This window comes from Lates calcarifer, linkage group LG24, assembly GCF_001640805.2.
Source record: "Lates calcarifer isolate ASB-BC8 linkage group LG24, TLL_Latcal_v3, whole genome shotgun sequence".
NCBI classification, from domain to species: domain Eukaryota; kingdom Metazoa; phylum Chordata; class Actinopteri; family Centropomidae; genus Lates; species Lates calcarifer.
The window spans coordinates 13267130-13288387 of NC_066856.1; the positions used below are offsets into that span (position 1 = coordinate 13267130).

Consider the following 21258-nt stretch of genomic DNA (forward strand, 5'->3'; position numbering starts at 1 on the left):
TGCGCGCATCCCACTTTTCTGTGAAGTATGAAACCTCCAGCTGTTAACATCAGTTCAGCAGAAACCTCCCCTTCCATTCTCTCCCTGCAGCTCAGGATAAAATGCTGTGATAGCTTTAGCTGCCTAGCAGAAAAGCATGCATGTCTTACCAAAGACTTCATCACACAGCCAAACCGTATTATTCCCCTTTTGAAAAATCCCCAGACTTAAGTGAGGGTGGGGGAGGAGTACATTTGATCCCTGATTCAGTGTTTCTAGTGTTTAATACTGAAAGAATGTACCAAAGATGCTTAGAGGCACAGGACGGCTGTCAAACCTACCTCAGTGTTTCACATTTAGGGGGAAAAGAAACTTGGCAAAAAAAGTTTTTAGTCACAGCCTAATTGAACAAGCTGCACTAGCAGGGATAAAATGAATAAATGTCAAATCAAACACTTTGACAAAACCGCATGAGAGGCATGAACCTATATGAGGAGTGAAACTCCAGAGTGGGCACAATGAATCGAGTTCAACCTGAAATCCTATTAGCTGTACAGCTGGGGGCGCTACATGCCAGGAGCTATTGAACTTTCCAATATGGAGTGGAAGAAGCTGGCTGCTCTTTCAGTGATGTCAAAGACTTAAGTGTTGTGAGGTTTAATTATGTGAAGTGGTGGGAGATCTGCTCACTATCAAAAGCTAAAGATGAGAGATTCCATATGTGGTCAGGAAGTCTGTTTTATTTCTAGTTGCAATAAGTACAAAGAGCAGTGTAGCAGGAATAAATCTTACTCACTTCACATATTAAACAGACATGTTGGCCTGAGGAACAGGCAACCTGAATATTACATTCTCAGGTGCTTACACGCTGTAGACTACCAGTGCTATTAAAAGGTTAAAGAAAACGTCATTTAAGAAACAGGGATGTAATTAGATGTTAAATCAGAAGCAACATAGAAGTTAAATGGCAGAGTCTGAGAAATAATTAAGGATAAAATGATAGTGTCTGTGTTATGAATTTGTCTTCTTCATTTTCTTAAATTGACAGATCGCACGCAACCAGGAATTTATAATTCAGTGGACATGGGTCACGCTGATCTTAATGGCTTCAGATTGGGACGAGGGTGTTCTCTGCATATGACAGTCATTACACTAACTGTGGAGGGCTGAGACCCTGCTGAGCACATCACAGTTAGAGCACAACATCTGTCTGCTTCTGCCTGCATACAAGGTACATTTAAAATTGACCCAATTATTTTGGGTTAACCCACACATGCACACACACAGTTCCCAACTGTTTGGATCTGATATAATGTCAGGGAATATTTTGTCTTATCAGCACTGTAGCCTTTAAGAACATGCACTCATTGAACTTTGCTGCTTTGCCGTTGATTTAGAGCATCATGATATATACCCCAACTCTCTATCTTTCTAATTAATTTATAATGAATGTGATTACTTTGGCTTTAAGCCCTGAGATAAGCACAGATCAGGCTTCACTGTAAACAAATGGTTAATCAAATCCATATACTATACAGGCAATCAAAGGTCTTTTTGACTTGCAAGTTATGAACAATCTCCTCATTAGATTCACTACTGAGGGCCTGAAAGCAGCATAGTTCATTAACATTTAGAGACTCCACCACAAAAAAAAAAGCCTCTCTCAACTCCTGGTATCCATTTCTAAACGCTAAACCACACACAAGCTTCTGAGTCTGTGGAGAAATGGGAACGCTTTGCCTTTGCAGATAAACACGAGTCTAAATTTTTTGGTGAGCAAACACTCACCGAGCTGACACAAAAGAGGGGAATACCTGAGTTATCAGTTTCATATTTAGACAGACACTGAAAAAAGGAGGGGGGTGGGGGCCTCTTTCCCTCACAGCAACAGTTGCTTTCAGGGATACAATATATGTGTTTCGTCTTGCAAAAACAGTCCTGTGCCAAACTAGATGCTCACATAGTGTTACTTGAGTCATTATTTATTATTCATGTATTGCAACACATATCGTAACCATAATGTGGGACAGATTCTTGTGAACAGCTGAGAAAACACCCTGGGAGAGGGGTTGATAAAAACCTTCATAACAACCACATAAGTTACTACAACTGCAGGTAAACACACTTTTTTCATATCACATTCCACATCTACCTTTTATTAAATACACGTTGTTACATGCACCTGTGTGAGGTGTATATTGTGCACTCAGCACTGCAATTGCACACACACTGAGACACCAGCACACTGATGAACCATGACCAAGAAATGCCACTGATGCAGCCAAGAGAAAAGAAGAAAGGAAGAAAATCTGAAAAAAAAAAACAAAAAAACACGCACACACACACACATAGAGCAACATTTGAATCAGCTGTATCTGAGCTTTCCCCCCCTCCTGCAACTTTTCAATTTCTCTTCTTCATCCGTCTCCTTCTGTCTCTCACAGGACAGACAGAGAGAGAGAGAAAAAGAGGCCTATACATCAGTGAGATTTAATGCTGCCTCATCCTGCTCAGCGCTCGTATCACATGGTGTACATCATCAATAATCTTTACGAGCCACTGCCTTGGCTGAAACACAGGGTAATGTGTTGCTCCTACTGGAAGCACAAATTCCCAACCCAAGCATCTTGGAACTTATTTTTCAGTATTTATTTTTTGCATGTAATTGCATCAAGACATTAAAAAAAGCCATTGAGAAAACATGCATTGACAGTGTAATACAGTTCTCTGACTGAAAAGTGAAATTCAAACACAGGATGTTGGCTTTAACATCCATCTCTGGCACACCCGTTTTATGTTTAACACAAATCAACTACAAGATAAGAAATGTTACTGATATAAGCTGTAATTTGTACGCTTGCATGTGCAGTCTTATAGCTGGATCACTGGCAAAGATTAATCAACAGGCAGTAGCATAAGAAATGAAAGTTTCTTTTTATCCCAGTCGTTTGCTGAGCTGTTTGACTGTCACGCCAGATACTCTACGTTCACAGTCTGTTGTCACTCCTGGTCCCACAAACTGGGACAAACAAGGGTGGTTTTGAGGCACAAAAAGCTGCTGTTGCAGTAAAGCAGCACAGACAACAACAGGGTAAATTCAAGAGGAAAATCCAAAATGACCATAGTGCTTTAGAGACGCATAATGCTTCTATTCTTGAATTTATAACTAGCATTTAGCACAGAGTGGAGATATTCTGTTCCAGTGTGGATTTGACATTCTGTTAACTTTCCTTGTCCATTTCCTTTTACAAAGTTCAGAGGTCAACCAAGAAGTAAACACAGTGAGTGCCCTTTCTTTCCTCAACAATAAATAGAGACATGACTGTTTCATGTTGCTACCAGTTCCTTTTTTCGGACCAAAAACCACAACTATGCTTTCAAGAAATGCTCTTAGAAGCTCAGTTTTATGCCATGTGTGGTTGAACTCATATTCAGACTCTACTTCTGCTGAGCATCTCTGAAGTTGTGATTTAGGACGTGACCTTAGGAAAAGGGGCATCTCGGTGAAGAAAAAGTATTCTCTGTTCTTTAAACAGACTGCACAAAGTACACAGGGAGACCAAATAAAACACGCTAAAACAACTGAAGAAACAATGTGGTTTAATTCAAACGTCTGAACACATTTTTTGGGTGATTGATTTCTTGTCTCAGTGTTATCTTAGGTATGATTTATATGAGGACATTTAGCAACAAAAGTGTCAGCTAAAGGTCAGAAAGTCCTAAACTCTGTTCACCTGGGATTTCAGAGCTTCTCTTTCATGCCGGATACAGCTTGAGGGAATGAAAACACTCTGTCAGTCTCTAAGAGAGTGACAACAGAAGGAAGCAAAAAGATTCAGATAGAGCTAAAAACACAAACAAATGAATAACAGCAGTTCTTGGAAAGTGGTGATGGTGTGGTAATTTCTGTCATGTGCAATGTACTGTATGACAGTATAACCTGTACTTCAAGTTTTCAACACCACATTCACTCCTGCTTTCAATCACATCACATGTCCAAATCATCTGACAAAGCGTACAGTAGGAGGTGGATCATGTGCTCCACCTCTAGACACTTGGTATACTGACACCATTAGTCAACTTCAATGAGGATTTTGCATTTCAGCTTGTGCACAATTTAAACAAATAAGATACATTGTCTTAATTATTGAGCTTTACAGTGCTGGTATGTTAACTGTTTCCTGGTTTTAGTTCCTCTTGTTGTTGCTGATTGACCAATGAGAGTGGTACTGATCTTTTCATCAACTCTAAGCAAGACAAGAAATTGGCATATTTCCGAAAACACTGAGCTACTCTTTTAATTTCAAGTTAACCTTGAACTCAATTCTGGTAGAACATCTCTCCTAATCTGTATGCTACATGGACACAAAATTATTTTAATGACCTCATCCAAATATCTTTTTGCAGATGATCACAGATGGGTACAGCCAGCAACACTAAATATTAATCTATTATTAATGAAAGATATTAATGAAAATCCAGTCCCCTGAAACAACATATTGATGTGAAAGGAATAAACACAGCTGGAGATTCAATTTGAATCATCTGAACTGCTGAGATAAAAGTGTGTGAATATTTAGCAGTTTGCACATATAGCAATTTGAGTGCACATTCACTCATGCCCACACAGACAGACAGGAAAACAGACAGACAGATATACACACATGCATACACATACTCCACACCACGTTTGCCTAAAGGGCAAAAGGGGGTAAGAGGGGAGGAGGAGACATATTGATTTCTCTGTCGACTCTTTGAGAGGAAACCCTGAGGGAGGGCTTGCATCCGCTTACACCCCTCAGTTGGGTAAATTAACCACATTTATGCTTCAGGCTAGAACACACACACGCATTACATTAAACTGAAAAAACAATCTGGTAGTGAGATGTCTGGTTTGAAGGAATTTCATGCCACATTTGCAGTATTGGCTTTGAAGACTCTGCTGTGTAACCAAGCCAAACTAACAGGCCACACTGCTAAGTAAATATGGAAAAGACGTAGACATGACATCAGTTTGACTTCAACAGGTGAAAACACTGAGAGTTGAAGTCTGGGTGGGAATGGAAGAGATTACGTCTTTTTATTTTATCCTTAATCTGACATGCCGAGCTCTCTGAGAGAACAGAGCAGCCTCAGGAATCAGGAAGAAGTAACAATGCCTCAAGCTACACCCGAAAAGAAAAACACACACTAGACCCAAAAGGGGGATTTACAATACACACTTGTGAGTAGTCACATAACCACAGCTCATTCTTCTTGCTCAGTGGCCCGATTATTGTCTGTTTCTGTTTGAGGAATGAGTCACATCCACTCATTTTCTCAACACAGACCGCAGGTCCATGAACACACCATTAACTCACCTACTCTCATGCCTCTAATGACTCATTGGACTTCTCTCCAGTCAGTGAGTACTTATTGACAAGCCAAGGACAAAGGTGAGTTGTCTCCCACAGCTGAGAAAACATCAAGGCATTGTCACTTCCTCCCCTGTGGCATTTGGAGGAAAAGTTCTTTATAAACTTTTTAAGAGACTCCTAATAGACTTCAGTCAATAGAGACACAAATCATTGCCAAAACCTTAACAGAAACAACTATCTGAGTGGGCTAGAGGAGCTGGCATAAATGGATAATAAATGCTGTCCTTTTTACTTAAGTTCAGAGACTGAGTCTGCTAAAACTTTTAATTTTCTGCTGTTTTTGCTGCAGCTCTTCTGTGTGAATTGTCCTTTTTCAGATATTACTGAGACAGTCTGGTGACGGATTTCATATATTTTCTTAATAATATTCAAATGAACCAGAGCAGCATGACAAAATGATAACTAAATCATATGAATCCATACGGTAAAATTTTGTGATTGCTCAATTCAAGGTGAAAGTAGGGGTTTTGCTTAAAATCAACCCCCTACTTATGGACTTCAATTTGTCAGCTCAATCACAAAAAAGGAAAGTCTGAATAATACCAATGTAACTGGATCTCACGCTCTCAAATTCGTTTTTGGCAGAATAAAAAGCATTTTCACAACTACATAACTTGTCAAAAACTTGTGAACGATCCAATTCTGAAACAGATATGTACATAACAAGGTCATTAACATGGATTTCTGATGAATTTGAACTACATATCCATTTTAGTGGGCCAGTTGATGTGGAAGGAGAGCATTCTGTATTCTTAATACCACTTGCAGCTTGCCCGATAGTTGTCAAAGAAGAAAAACCCAGAGAGACAACTCGGGGTTTAAAGAGTCACAAGAGGCTGCAATTAATGTAATCCCTGGTCTTGGCTTCGATGTCAAAGAAATGGGTGATCACATCCCAATCCTCAAACGCAGTGCCATTACACTAAGCTATTTTTTTCAACTTTTTTCCATATGGAATTAAGAAGAAGCCAGTCGTGGATACAAACCATTCACAGATTATTAACAGTGGGTGTTTGAGGAAAACTGACAGTGTACCGAGCAGTGAGCATGTAGAAGCATGTAACACATTCTCTCGCCAGTGATTCACATCCATACAATGTTAACACTGTTGTTAACACATAAAAGCACACATGTACTGTACATTAAAATACTTGAGGCAAAGCTGAAATGTCTTAATAATTCTTGACACTTGAAAACAAGCTGAAGCAACTCCGCTCATGCTCTTGTGGTAACAAATCTTGCAAAACCATATCAGGCAAGAAACAACAAAACACAAGTAGTTGTGCCTGTGTCTGGATGAGTAAAGAAAATGCAGACAAGATTATGAAACCCTATCCCCCCACCTCCCCAACCACATCGCTCTCTGTTCCTTTTATTGACTCACCTTCTCAATCACCAAGAGGTGAGGTCATCCAAAAATCTAAGGGGTGACTTTATCTCAAGAGCATCTCAAGAACAAATCCCTGTCTGATGGGGCACAGGATCAAAGGCCCATGATGGTCATACAAGAAGTGAAATACTTTCAAGTTGATCTAGACACAGAGACAGAAAAGAGTCTGAGAGGTTTGGAGATAGCAAAGATTGATAAGAGAGCGAGAGAAATTGAGGTTAAGTCATCAGCCAAAGTCTTTCCAGACCTTAACCTTTCCAGATGTTTTCTCCTGCTGGTTAGCTTTGTCCAGTTAGTTTTGTACAACAGTCTATGCTGGTGTGATGGAAAATAAAAGAGACACGGATCTTTTTAGAGAAGAAATAACATATTTGATGTTGAAATTTATTTCATTCACCACCCTGGACATCCACATACCGTCCACACGCACCAGGCAAAGTAAATAAAGAATTTGTTCTCAGAGTTTTGTGTGGGAAAACTTGAATGGCCTGCACAGAGCCCTGACCTCAATTTCACCCAGCAACTTTGGAAAAAAAAAATTGAGACAGTTCTTTTTACCCAACATCAGGGTATCATTGCAGTCACGTTCCAAATCTTTTTGGCAATGTAGTGTACATAATAATTAATAAAGCATACTTATACAGTAGATGTACATCCAGGATGAGAGATGCCCAAAACAATAATCCAAAATGTTGCTGAGCAGTGGTCTGATGCAATGTCATGCAGTATCAGAAGAGAGCTGAACTTGAACCTGCACTTGAGACTTGCATTATATCCTCTCTGGACAGAAAATGTCAAACGGATTTCGCTTTCGGTGGAAGCTGCCACTTTAAGACTGAAATTGGGCCCTTTGGCGAGCAGCAGTCGGCTCTGAAGCTTTCACACAGCGGAAATGTCACCTGTCACACGCACTTATTGTCTGCCAGCGCTGTGTGCATCAGCTCTGTCTGACCCTGTGGGCCTGTGCTTTAGCTGCCGTCATGCCCTGTAACTGGCATTAGCTTGGGAGATGGAGACTTGGCATGGTCTGAACCCCCACTACCCCCGCTCCCCTCCCACATTAACCAGCCTTGTTTAAATATAAGCCATAAGTGGATACGGAATATGAGGGGTTGCCCATTAGCCTGCAGTGAAACGGTATTTAATAGTGCTGGCCTACTTAAAATCCAAATACTTAAGCAGCACATGGCCTGATAAAGCCAACAGCAGTTCCTCAAAGTGAAGACCTCGCACGGCATGTAAATATCAAGTGTTACATATCAAAGGGCTGTGGAATCGGTCCACTGTATAGCTAGTTTCTAGAGAGACTGGACTGTTGAAGCTCTGCCTTTTCAATGAGAAACTTCAAAGTTACTGTCCATAACAAGAAATGCACAGAGTTCTCGCTGTCTGTAAAGACAGACTCACGCTTGAAAAAGCACACTAGGACAGAAGCAAAATGCAGGGAATATACACAGTTCATTTATTCTTTTTGATGGTTTTTTGTGAGTTTGCGTGCGTGCGTGTGTGTGTGTGTGTGTGTGTGTGTGTGTGTGTGTGTGTGTGCGTGTGGGCGGCGGTGGCATCTTTCAATAACTGATTCTACTGCTGTCAAAACACAACAGGCAAAAAAGGAATGAAGAGGAGAACGACGCAGAGAGAAACAAAAGTCGAGAGGGTGTTAGGGAGAGGAAAGACAAAGAGACACGAGAAAGTGAGCAAAAAGAAGGAGACAAGCGAGGGAGGATGTGAGAATTGTGAGAGAAAAGATTTAAATACAGACTGTAAAGAGGGGTTGGTCACTTTCCATGTTCTAAAATGAAGATGTGTGTTTCATTAAAAAAAATTTCAGTCAAAATTCTTTTTTAGAGGGAAGTTTAATTAACTCTATCAGTGTTGTTTCAACCAGCTTTCAGGCCCAAGTGAACTGAAGGCAAACTGACCTTCACCCTTGAGAAGTGAATCATCTCTGCAGAAAGACCATTTATTTGTGTAAAGAAGAGACTGGAAGCTGCACAGACAAGAACATCTGGTTTCCAGTACAAACCTGCCCCCTTATAACCCATACCGTCTTTAGTGCAGGGAGGGACTCAGGCACAGACACGGCTCAAGAACCTGTTGATTTCCCAGCATGCCCTGCTCACATTCCTGACCTCCTTCTGTCACTCTCTCCCTTGACTCGCCCCTGTTGCCTTCGTCTACGTCACCCCCCCACGCTTAAACCCCCACCTCCCCTTTACATTTCCCAACTGCTGTCTTTGAGTACAAGCAGCACAAGAGTGATTCAACAGTGATTGACGGGAAACATTTGAACGGATGGGAGGAAAAATAACCGCTCTGTCAATCTGACTCTCAACAGCTGCTCTTAGTATATGCACAGAGAACACAAATACACCATCTTGCACAATCTTGGTCAAGTTGCCTTTGATAGTTTGAGATGGCTGTGACCTGACAAAGCCGTGAAAGCCAGCACCCTGCAGAGTTGGGAATCTAGTGAGAAGGCCAAAAGGGAATGATAAGACCACTTTCCTTAACCTCCTGGCTCCCATTTCTTAATCTGCACCCCACAGAGACTGAGGCAGTAGGATAGTGACAGAGATCCCATGAGCAGCTATTCAATTCTCCTCCACCGAGACCGTGCACAGACCGACAATAGCATAGAATCAAAAAATGAAAGTTCCTCATTGGTTTCAATGGGAATAATGCACTGGGACGGCAGGCTTATGGAAGCATGATTCAAATGTGTGATCATCCAACAAAAAGAAGCAGCCACAAAGTTGATTTTGCAACAAGGAATTGTAGCATCATCAGGCAACTCCAATTAAATAGGTGTCAAAGTGCATTCCTGAATTGACTGATTCTTGTAAAATTAGCTGTGTCAATTAATTGTCATTCTCACAAATGTCAAGCTGGAGGATAAAAAATTAGTTCCTCCAATAAAAGTTCATGAGTTGTAAAATCCACAGTGTATTACAAACCCCTGTGAGGAAGTATTACTTAACTGGACTTCCTGGTTCGTATTTCATTTTGTCACTGGTACCTGTAGCAACATGCCCCCGCCAATGAAGACCCTTTTTGTCTTTTTTTTTTTTTTTTTTTTTTTTTTAAACACAGTGCTATTTTTGAGCCCACTAATGGTAAATGCTTGACAAGAATATCCCATCCTTTGCCGCAGGGAAAGAAAGAGATCCCAGCTAGGAGGAGCTGATCCTTACAGTATACAACACAATGACCTAGCATTACAGGGGACCCACAACAAAGCAGAGAAAAACCTAATCCTATTTATACTAAATTGACCAACTACAAGCACAAAGATTCATTCATTCAAAGCAATTTGAAGAAAGATGATTAAAAGGGGGCAAATCATATCATACTTTTCAGTTTTAGAATTTTTAATTAACAACAGGATTTATGACAGCAGTACATCAGTTGCTACAAACAAACAAATCCATTTATACACCTTTGACATAATACTACACGTATGGCAATGGAGTTTTTCATGTGCATAGATCACATGTAGAAAAAACAAAGTAGAGCAAAAGATCATTAGAGACAAGCTGATGAAGTTTTGTTCATTACTTACTCTGGACAGCGCCTTGCTGCTGAGTTGAGGCTTTAGGTGGGCTGATCCGGCTTTTGGGTGGGACCATCTCCATATTTTGGCCCTTGGCCTCACCTGGACTTTGGTTGGGGGCCTGAGTCTCAGTCTGGGTCTCGCACTGTGCTTTGTCCTGCGGCATGGTGGCTGTTAAAGACTTCTGCCTGTTCAGGATGCCATCGCTACCTGCCCTCATCAGCTTCTCCCCCACGCTCAGCACCCGGGCTCGACCGGCCGCAGCGGCCGTGCCAGGGCATTCCTTCCTGGGGGAGGGCAGCTTGGATCCAGCCCCTGCCGAGGGGGGCCGGGCCAGCCTGGAGGCTTTGGACATCCTGCAGGTCAGCGGGATCAGTAAAGCTCCTCAGTCTTTCTCAGCCAGTGTGACTGCAGCTGCGTCCCGTGGGGCAATCCAGGGTTTCTCAGCTCTTGGTGAGTGTGACTCGGTGACTCTCCAGCTCCAGCGTGTTGTGACTGGTGCAGGTAGGCTGAGAGGGCCAGAGGGAGGGAGGGCACTTTTGGGAAGCTGTGTGGGAGGTGAGCTGAGGGTGTAGGGGTGGGGGTGGGGGGTCAATAGCTCCTTGGAAGGTGTTCTCTTCTCCTGGCGTGGCCTCCTGGGCTCATTCTCCAAAGCAAATAGTAGATGTGTATAAGTGAGTGTGTGTGTATGTGTGTGTGTGTGTGCGTGCTGGTGTATGTGTGGATAAACCTGTGGAGTGGCAGGACGAGCTGTGCCAAATGCAAACAGAAACTCAGGTCTCCAGTGTCAGCGCATTCCGGCTTGTTAATCCCCTCTTTGCCTCTCTTTCACACTCTCTCCTTCTCCATCCCTCCCTTTTCTCTTAATTTCTTGTCCTCCCTCTCTTCTTCACTTACACTCATAAGATGGTTGTCAACTTCTCTTCCTTCCTCATGCCTAATAATTCTCTCCCATGTTACTGTCCTCTTGTGCCTTCTCTCTCCTCTTCTCTTTCGCTCCGGTTCATTCGCTCTTCTCTGCTGATGCTCAGCGGGTAACCATTCCAGCGCTCCGGCAGGCGGAGACCAGCGAGAGAAAGATTTAGAGACTGCAAGAGAAAAAAAGAGAGCGAGGAAAAAAAAAAGAGCATGAAGGAGAGGGAGAAAGTGCCGGCAGAGGCTTTTTGCGGAGGAGCCCTTCTCTTCAGGTGCAGCTGCTCAAGCTGTTCCAGATGTGTGTGCAGCGCTTCGCGTCATCAGCGACCGCTCAGAGCCACACTGGCACAATCATTGGCTTCACCCCCTCCTATGTTCACTCTTTCCTCTTTCTTCATCTTTTTTCTGGGTCCGTCTCTACTCCCTCTGGTTCAGACAGCCTGTGCTGCTCACGTGTGGTGAGATGTTCAGGCTACCAGAGGCAGGAATGCACACACACACACACACAAAATACAACACACTCACTGGTGGAATTTACAGAGAATTAAAGAGCGCAAAGGAGGGGAGTGTTACAGTAAAGCTGTGTGTGTGCGTGTGTGTGTGTGTGTGTGTATGTGTGTGTGCATGCAAAAGACACACAGCGATCTGCTCCACCGAAGGCATTGGCTGTGACAAGAAAAAAAAGGGGGAACAGAAGTTGGCTTGGAGAGAAACGGCAAAGAAGAGAAGATCAGAGCTTTCAGGCACTTCTCTCCCTCTTACCCTCTGTCCTGAAAAAAAAATCCACTTCTCATCCTCAAATACACTCATCTTCTCTCATGAAGCAAAAATCATTTCTTCTTTTTTTTTGACAAAGTGCCTTGAAACAACTGTCTGACCCACACATATTTCCTCTACAGTACACAGTGATCATTGCCAGACAAGCACAATAAAGTATGAATCAGTGTTTGGTAGGGGCAGACGCGGAAAGAGCAAAAACAACAACTTTGAACCATAAAAGAGAGATTTTATGACCACTTTTTGAAAAAGAACGTGAAAAGGAGTGGGTCTGTTTCTTGGTGTGAAAGCACATTTTGCTGACACAGTCTGACTCTGGAAAGTAAACCACAACTTGTCTAATTCATTAACTCTGCAGACAGGTCAACCTATTTTTGAGCTCTGAGCTCTGTGACACTTGTGTAATATGCCGCAGCATGCGAAGTGGACATGTGATATAACGCACAGGGACGCCATTGCGTGCGTACAGACTACACACCAGAAAATGGATTACTGCAAGCAAAAGGATCAACTGTGTCCAGGCAACACGTTATAAAAGAGCAACAATCCTTATGGACTGGACCACTGGCTTAGTTTTACACAGGGACGATTTCTCTCTCTGAACTGGTGCTGTGCCACTCAGATAGAGTCCCAGTATAGAAAAGCCAGATTTGCTATTTTACATGTGCTGCCATGTTTTATCTGCTGCTTTGTTTGGAGCTGCATGGCATGATTAAACTCTGACATACATGTAACAAGTTTACAATGAGATTTAGAGGTAAAAAAAAATACATAACTGTACAGAAGATTCAATCAAGTCCTCCCCCCATGATTGCCTTTTAGGCTCCTAAGCCTTCTGAACATGATGACAGCCATTGCTGATCATATAGATATGAAATATTAATCATATTGCCACATATCCGTATGGCTTTAGATAAAAAGCAAAGCAGATTGACCTACATATTTTTCCAATGAATAGTTCGCTGACAAAATATGAGGACTAAGAACCTCATGGGAACCGCTGCATGTCTGATGGATTTTAGGAAGATAGAAAAAGCAAAGAAGATAGAGACATTACCATAAGATTAAATATCAGAATTGTGTCAGATTGTACATGTGCGTCACCAGTTTGGCAAATTTCTACCATGTTTACAGCATCGTAGTGCTAAGGATTACGTCAAACCTAAAAAAAGCCATGGCCATGAAAAAGCACAGGCTCCATATAGGTTTCAGTGAGTGAGTAAAATGGTAAGATTCCCATACTATGGTTATGTGGCTATTTGTGTGTGTGTGTGTGTGTGTACATGCTGGGAGTAAATGAAAGCCCTCTGTGTGGACTGGATGCCTCCCAGGCTTTAAGCCAGTTCAGACTGTACAGTAGACAAACGGCGGGAACTTGGTTCAAAGGCTTTAAATAACATAGCATTTAGGGATGGATATAATTTGAGTTTCCTAATTAAGCCTGTGATTTTGTGCAATGTGATAGATCATAAAGTATGTCCACATATCATATAACAATCCCTGATGCCGACACCCTATCCGGGTATGGCATCAATTTGCATTTCAAACTAGAAGTGGAAAACAGCCGACCACAAACATTTTAACTTCAAAAAACAAGACTTGTGAAAGATGATTATCTGAGGAACTGAAATTAGCTCTGACAATAAAGACCTGAATGACAAAACTGCCACACACAGATGTTCAAGCTCATGCCAAAGAGCCAACTACTGTTTTGCTTTTAAGCAGAGAGTATGCAAGTTGGGGATTGAGAAGTTTAAGTTGTGGAACAGTGGGATGGGCGGTTATGGAAAAATGGTGGTGCAGCAAATCCCACAAGTTCTGGTGTAGCTGCTTATGGTCCATAAGTGTGTAGAGGAAGAGCTGTTGGACATATTTAAGAGGGGTGGTGGGCTCAGTAAGGGTTGTCTGAGTGCCTCTGTGGTATTTCTCTAATTAACGGACTTTTCTGTCTGTGGTTATTATTAAACCAGGGGCAAAGGTTACAAACGACTCACCCCCTATCAACTGAGCTGAGGCCAGTGTGGGCTGAACTCACTGTTTGTGCACCATCTGCCTACATTTTACCAATATATGCACATATGTTGATGTACACACGCAAATTGGACTTTTTTGAGATGATCAGTATGAATGAAATTTGTAAGAGAATGTTTACAGTCACTCAAGCTCAGAAAACGTCAACAGACATAATGTATGTGGTATAGTTAAAGCTGCTACAATCAATATTTTTCTATTAACACTGGGTCACATAACTAGCTGTGTTTGAAAGGGATCGTTCACAATAATGAAGCCACAGAGAATTATCACCACGCTCTACAGTTTCCCTCAGCCCTATGGAGCTTTAAAGCATCTTTCAGCTGATTGTTTTGGTTTCCAAGGCTGGCAATTTTTTTATTTTTATTCAGTCTCACTGCTCTGATAGTGCAGTTTTCATCATCATCATCATCATCAGCAGCAGCAGCAGCAGCAACTTTTGTCAAAAAAAAAAAAAAAACCTGATTGCATGCTACCTGCTCAGCAAGTCAAGTCAAGTCAGATTTATTATATAGCGCAATTCACAACAGAAGTATCTCGAGACGCTAACCAAAGAGCAGACAGACAAAGTTAACAGCGAGCTGGTGAACACTAATACAGGTTTAATATTAAACCTGTATTGCTAGAAATTGCTGCCTGCTGTGACTGAAACATGACAGTAGAGAACCATATGAGTCAGCTGGTAATTATATGCGGATTCATTACAATGGGTGACCTCTTTCATGTACACGTTTGATCAATTGTTAATATACTGTGAATATATTGATTACGGCAGCTTTAACTTCCCAGTGACTGGCTCTTGGTACAGCAGAATAAGCACAAAAGCCAAGTTTATACAGGGCTGGAGGTGGATGGTGGGGTGGGGGGTTTGGAAGGCAATTGGGGGTGGAGGGGTGGGTGAGCTGTGTACCTCTCTGCTGAGGATTAAGGCTGAGTATGTTTTCCAAGCCCTCTGGGGTTGGTTGTTTCTTTCCTACATTCCATCTCAGAGCTCCCTCCCAACCATATCATGAGTCATTACTGACTGTAACATTCACTCAATATCAGCGACTGAATCAGTTACTGAAAGCACACCGCTAGCGCTACAGCAATGCACAGACACACAACAGTAACATTGAGCATGGGGAAGCCAGTACTGCAGCAAGTTGAGGTGCCTACCATGTGTACACAACACAGGTCTGAGACCAGGTTTCATTCTTCCTTTTCTGGCTTTTCTCTTATCCTCCATGATGCATTACACATCAGTACAGAAATACCATAAAATAAACTTTTAATCTGCAACTTATTGGAAACTGCTGCATCATCTAGAATAGATTTATTTGATTTTACCTGGAAAAGCGTATCACTGAGTGGCAAACTTGGTCGAACTTGCACCAAGCCTACAGTAAAACTTGAGTGTTCCACAGAATAACAATTTCTTACCCAAGTAAACAATCAATATTTCATCACAGACTTTTTAGTAGTTCACAGACTCATGAAATGAACATCTGAATCTGTATCGCTATCTGGAACACATACTGTATCTTAAATTGGTCAACAACGACAAACCGTGCCTTTTTCTTTCCAGTATGAATTCCTTTAGTCCTAGCTGTTGACTGTTCCTGACTCGCAAGCGAAGAAAAGTGTCTCAAAGGCAGAAAAGAAGTCTATGAGATGATGAGACTCGCTGACAGTCGGGACCAATTAGTCTTAACACTCAGCTGCTCCCTGGGGAAAGCCACCCAACATGTCACATTATCTGCTGCATTAAGTGAGAGTAAATGCGGCACCGATCGTAGCAAAGAGGGCCTAAGCGCAGCCTGCCACTCATTCAGCCGGTCAGAGGAGATGGGGGCCCAGACAGGAGAAGTGCTGTCTCTGCCATTATCATCAACTGTCACTTAAACAAATGAGACTGAGAGAGATGAGTCTGAGTATTGTCAAATCGTTGGCACTCTCATGAATCAGAAACAACACGGCTTCAAGTTTTCAAGTTGGCACCATTCCATTTCCAAATCTTAGGTATCATACTGAAACTTAAAGGATATTACTACAGCTTTTAGACTGTTTGAACATTCATCACAGACAATTAAGAATTTTTGTAAATGCATACCATAGGTGTAAAAGTTTCATCTCCTACATTCATTCATTTTGATATATTATGGAAATCTGCTTGTAAAGACTTGAAGGATGCTCCCTAGTCCAAGAATTGATAATAGGCTGCCAAAAAGCATTACAGTGACACTCTAGGTTCAAATCCAGAAGCACTCAGTGAGTGCATGTCTCCGCCAAAGCTGCAGAATCTCCTAGATTTGTTATTGTAACAAAAGAAAATGTTTAGAAATGTTAAGTCTGTATCTGGATCTTGAACAATATGAAAATACACATGATGATAGATAATAATAGGATCAATTTAGTTTCAGTGAAGTAAGTAGCTTGTGAGAAAAAAGCAAAAAAGACCTTCTCACAATGCTAACAAATGCTTTTAGAAGCATTATTGGATAGATATCAGTATGCAGACCCACACTTAAAGCTCAGCACTTCTTCCATGTTCCTAATTTTCCTCCAAATTTCACTGAAGTCCATTTATAATTCTCAGAGGTATGATACCAAGAAGAAACATGAGAGAAAACGTAAACTTCTTGCCAGAGGCAATAGGCAGAGATGGATATTATTGCTTTCTGCATCAAGTGACGCTCAAATCTTACCAAACCATTCAAAATATCAAGAGTGTCTGCAGTACTATGCAATTAGAATATGAAATAAATAAATTGGGATGGATCTTCTCTCTCAAGCTTTTCAAGCTTTCTCTGCAAATCCATGTTGTTTTTTTAAAGGATGAAATTAATAGAAAAAATGGCTGCATATAAGGCACGAAATCAGTCCAAACATGTATAATTTAGGAAATAATTCACATTGATAGAACAGACTCAACTTGTAGTTAATAGGCTAGAACTTGTTTAAAAAACATAATTTAAGGACATTATGTCGTCTCCTCTTAAAGTGACTATGATAGAAAAAAAAGTCAGTCTGAAAAAGGAAAAGCTTTGGGGAACAAAGTCATGTCATCTCATTTTGGTGAGGCCCTGTCCCTGGAAATAAGTAGAACCCCTTCTTAACATGGGCCCATAAGAGGATTATTGTAACAGATGCTGGAATAGAAAATGTTTACCTCAAATGTTCTCAGCTGAGTCACACGACGAGAAGCAACAAAACAGAACATAGATATATATAATAGAGAGTCAATACTGAGTTGTGTTAAAGCTTTCAGTGAGAGGGGGATTCTGCATGAAGTCCCTCAGTCTGTGTCATCATGAATTCTTCCACCTTATGTTCTGTCTCTGGGGCCCCCCTGTGGCCTTATGAATCACTCCTGCTCTTTACTCTCGACATAGTGAGCGTTCACATGCTCAAAAAAAATAAAACCCTACACGCAGTTTGAATAGATCTACCTCTAAACTCTATATTTTCATCCAGTTGCCCCAGAGGCAATGGCCACGCATTAAGCTCACAGCCTCGTCCTGTCCTTTACGCCTCAGCATTTTGGGAGAGTTTAGCTTCTTATCTGGACAGCCTGTCAAGTGTGTTATTGGAGGCAAACTGAATGCTCCTGCCTTAAGTGTATAAAGAGGATATGAGGAGAGACAAACCACCTCTCCATTCAGACCGATGTAAATAAGAGGCTTCTCCATTCTCTTTATGGCTTATTGATTTTTAGTTCAATGGCTGGCTGCAGATGGGGAAGACTGGAAAAAAAAGAGGGAGGGAGAGATAGAAAGAAAGACAGAGAGGGGTAGTTACTGAATTCGGAAACAGCAGCATCTTTCTGGGAACAAAAGCAGTGCCACCTTAATGGCACTTCCCGCACTATAACAAGAAAAACATAGTAAGTAAACAAGTACAGTAAGATCATTATATTGTCAAGATTTTTATGATAATGAATGAATGTTTTTTGCTTTGACATTGTATACTGTTTTTGTCTCAGGTCAAGTTACCAAAACAGTGAAAGTATGAGCAAAAACAAAAGGTTGAAACCTCCCTTTCAGATGTGGTGGGAAAACACAAAGAACTCATTCACATGTTGTAAGAACAGTATTCTAGTATTACAGTGGAGGAATTATGGAGGTGAGGTTTCCAGAGTCAAATCAAATGAGAAGGCTGCTTTTTGGCACAAATACATAGCAAAAACATAGGCAGCCAAAACATTTACATCAGCTCAGGAAACAGAAAAAAGGTTAATATATTTAAATAAATGCTGATTTCCATGCATGGGAAGAAAGGAAATATCTCTGAGATGAGATATCTAAAAATCTGCAGTTTGATCTCCCACCTGTTCATCTTTACCAGAGCTAAATTTGACACAAACACAAAAACACAAACACATGAGAGAATGTTTTCATGGACACACCCAAGCAGGCACACGAGTCCACACCATAAGGCCCTGTTAGATCTTGTTGTTAGCGTCATGTAAACAGCTTGGAGGAGCTAAAGGAGCCTTTTAGTGACTCATATTATGGAGGACAAATGGTCGTATTTGCTGTGCTGGACAGCTGCAACCTTGATTTCCTTCTGTTCTAGGATCTTTCAAAAAAAAAAAGGGGGGGGGGGGGTATTCTCAAGAGTATGTTCACCATATGCAACGTAAAGTCCTGCATGTATTCAAGTAAAGAAAGTACTTAATCCTTGTGCAGAATTCAAGTCTAGAGGGTTGTTAATCTGCTATAAATATGACAGATTTGGTGGGTATCTCACTTGGAGGCAATGGCAAAACTGCCGTGTGATTTGAGCCACTAGGGGGCAGCACTATGTATATTGGAAACTTGAAACACTGGGAAATTCCAGACCAAAATATGAAGCATATGATGTATTTAAACACATAACTCATAACTAAAATATTTGAAGTTAAAAGCCTTAATGAGGAGGTTCAACCACAAATGAATCTGATGAAACTTGTTTTTACCACATTTTCTCTTTTTCTTTTTCTTAATTTTTACTCTTTTTTTTACTTTTACTTACTTTTTACTTTTTTTCCCAACTGATCAGTTTTAACATCTGAAGGTAAGGATAACAGTACAAAGAACAAAATGAAATTCTTGTATCTTTGGTGGGAGTTAATTATTAACTTTGAGGATAGAATGGTTCAAAATTTTCTGAGCAATTGTATGCATCTCTCTTTAATGTGTGAAATGCTCTGTCATGTTTGAAATATGCTGCTCAAGAATCTGCTCATTGAATGATGTGAACTGTAATGTGATGAAGTATAAATTCCCCAGCAAATAATCTTTCAACCTGAGGTAAGTAACGTTTTAGACTGATGACTCCTTTCTACCATAGAAGCAGCAGAGAACCCAAATTTATGCTCACAAGGGCCATTTCATTTTTGACCTTTAACATGTGAAAATGCCATTTGTCTAAGTGCTCTCGGGGGGATTGTGAATAATCTGTGTGTGCCTGTGTCTGTATCTGTGTGTGTGCATGTCAGTGTGTACACATGCTTGCCAAGAAAGTAGATTTTCATTTTTGAGTCTCTAAATCAAGCTGACAGCTTTCAAATGACCGATTATCATCCTCATAAATGTGCATTCTCTCACCGGTGAATATCATTCCACTCAACATCACAAATACATCAGTCATTACAATTATATCATATGTTGCAAATCACACTGGGCTGAGCTGTGTGGAACACATGGCAGGAATTTTACAGTGGCAAAAATATGTCTATATCTCACAGGATAGATGCGTGTTTAAACCTTATATAGGTTAATTTTTAAAAAATGACCTCACCCCCAAGGAATTCTGTGTTGCCACTTAACAGAGTCTATTGAAGGCAGAAATTAATTTCAAAGCTCAGTTTAATCTCTAAATCTTTATAACCTATGTCTGCACAGGCAAGATAGATTAAGCTAGCCAGCCATGCAAAGATCTCCACAGATCTTCATTAATGTGGAATTTCTCTCAGTCCTCATTGCACATCCCTGCACTCCTTCACAGCAAGGCAGGAGGACTTGGCCAAGTGCTTGGATGGGATATGACATGAATATGAATGCTTTTCCAAACTCAAAAGGTTATGGAGATGAGTTTAAAACAAGTGACAGTAACATGCAATCCTGCATAGCTGAAAATAACTTGAAGTTGTGGGTTAGAAACGATTTGGAAGGAGAAAAACATCATAGGAAAGTAAGAAAGAAAGAAGGAGGAGACTCACACATCATTCACGTCATATGGGATGGATGGTAGAGATGGGAAGATTCCCATGTTACTTGTTAGTATTGACGTCATAAAGACGGTTGTATGATTACAGAGCTGATGATGTAACAACATATCAATTAAATGTGTGTTTAATTACATTGAATGACAGTTTGTGGCTGATGTGAGGAGTCAGTATTTGTTCATAACATCAATTTTTCTCTATGTTGCATATAATTAAATGCCAAGTCAGATATATCAGAGCTTTCCCACACCGATATGACATGAACTGTGGAATAGGACAGACCACTACTTGACTTTGAAGGCTGAGATATTTGTAAGTTAAAAAAAAAACTCATTATTATTCCCTTTTAATGATATACTCTTTAGAAGGGAATGCTAACTTGTCTCTCTACAAACAAACAAGCTGAACAAGCCATGTAATGGTGACACTGTTTCTAAATTACCTCCAAGTAATACAAGAGGGTTGAGACGTATCAAGGGATGAATTCTTCAGAAAAGACGAGATAATGAGCGTATGTGTATTCCTCTGTGAGTGCAATTCCCAAAGTCCCAGCAGTGAATGAGTAACAGCGGGGACAAAGCAACATGTGAACTCCAGTGACAGCAAACACCAACATCCACGCCACAACACAACAGGAAGTCTTCCAACTGTACTCATGACTGCAAGTAGGCACGCACACACACACATGAACACATGCACAGCCACACAAATACACAAGGCTTCAGTCAGCAGCAGAGATCTGCTGAGCAAACAGCATGAGCTGGAGGCCTGGACAGCACACGCGACAGAGATAAGCATCTGACGCAGAGAGACACAAAGTGATGAAGACACAGAAAGAAAGGGCAAGTAAGGGCGCAAAATGTGAAGCTTGAAATAGAGATGGGACAAAAATAAATCAGGACTAAAAGGGCAATTAATGACGGAGGGGAAGACGCAGGATAGAATGGATGAAGGACAGAGGTGAGGGACCAGCCATGTGAGATATGAAGACGTGCTTTAAAACACA

The 21258-nt window shown here is 41.1% G+C and overlaps 2 protein-coding genes across 12 annotated transcripts in view; one reads left to right on the forward strand and one right to left on the reverse strand.

Moving 5' to 3' along the window:
* The window catches only part of si:ch211-285f17.1 (sickle tail protein homolog), an 84561-nt gene extending 72789 nt beyond the window's left edge, over positions 1 to 11772 (reverse strand). For 4 of the 10 annotated variants that reach the window (XM_018695320.2, XM_018695318.2, XM_051066879.1 and 1 more), the window contains exon 1: positions 10349 to 11771. In XM_018695320.2, coding sequence (XP_018550836.1) covers positions 10349 to 10694 — 346 coding nt within the window. In that variant the 5' untranslated portion in view covers positions 10695 to 11771. Of the gene's footprint in view, positions 1 to 10348 lie in introns of all 10 variants that reach the window. The other 6 variants (XM_018695322.2, XM_018695321.2, XM_018695319.2 and 3 more) reach the window with 5 other exon arrangements.
* The window catches only part of insig1 (insulin induced gene 1), a 255924-nt gene that overhangs the window by 51411 nt on the left and 183255 nt on the right, over positions 1 to 21258 (forward strand). The window lies entirely within an intron of this gene.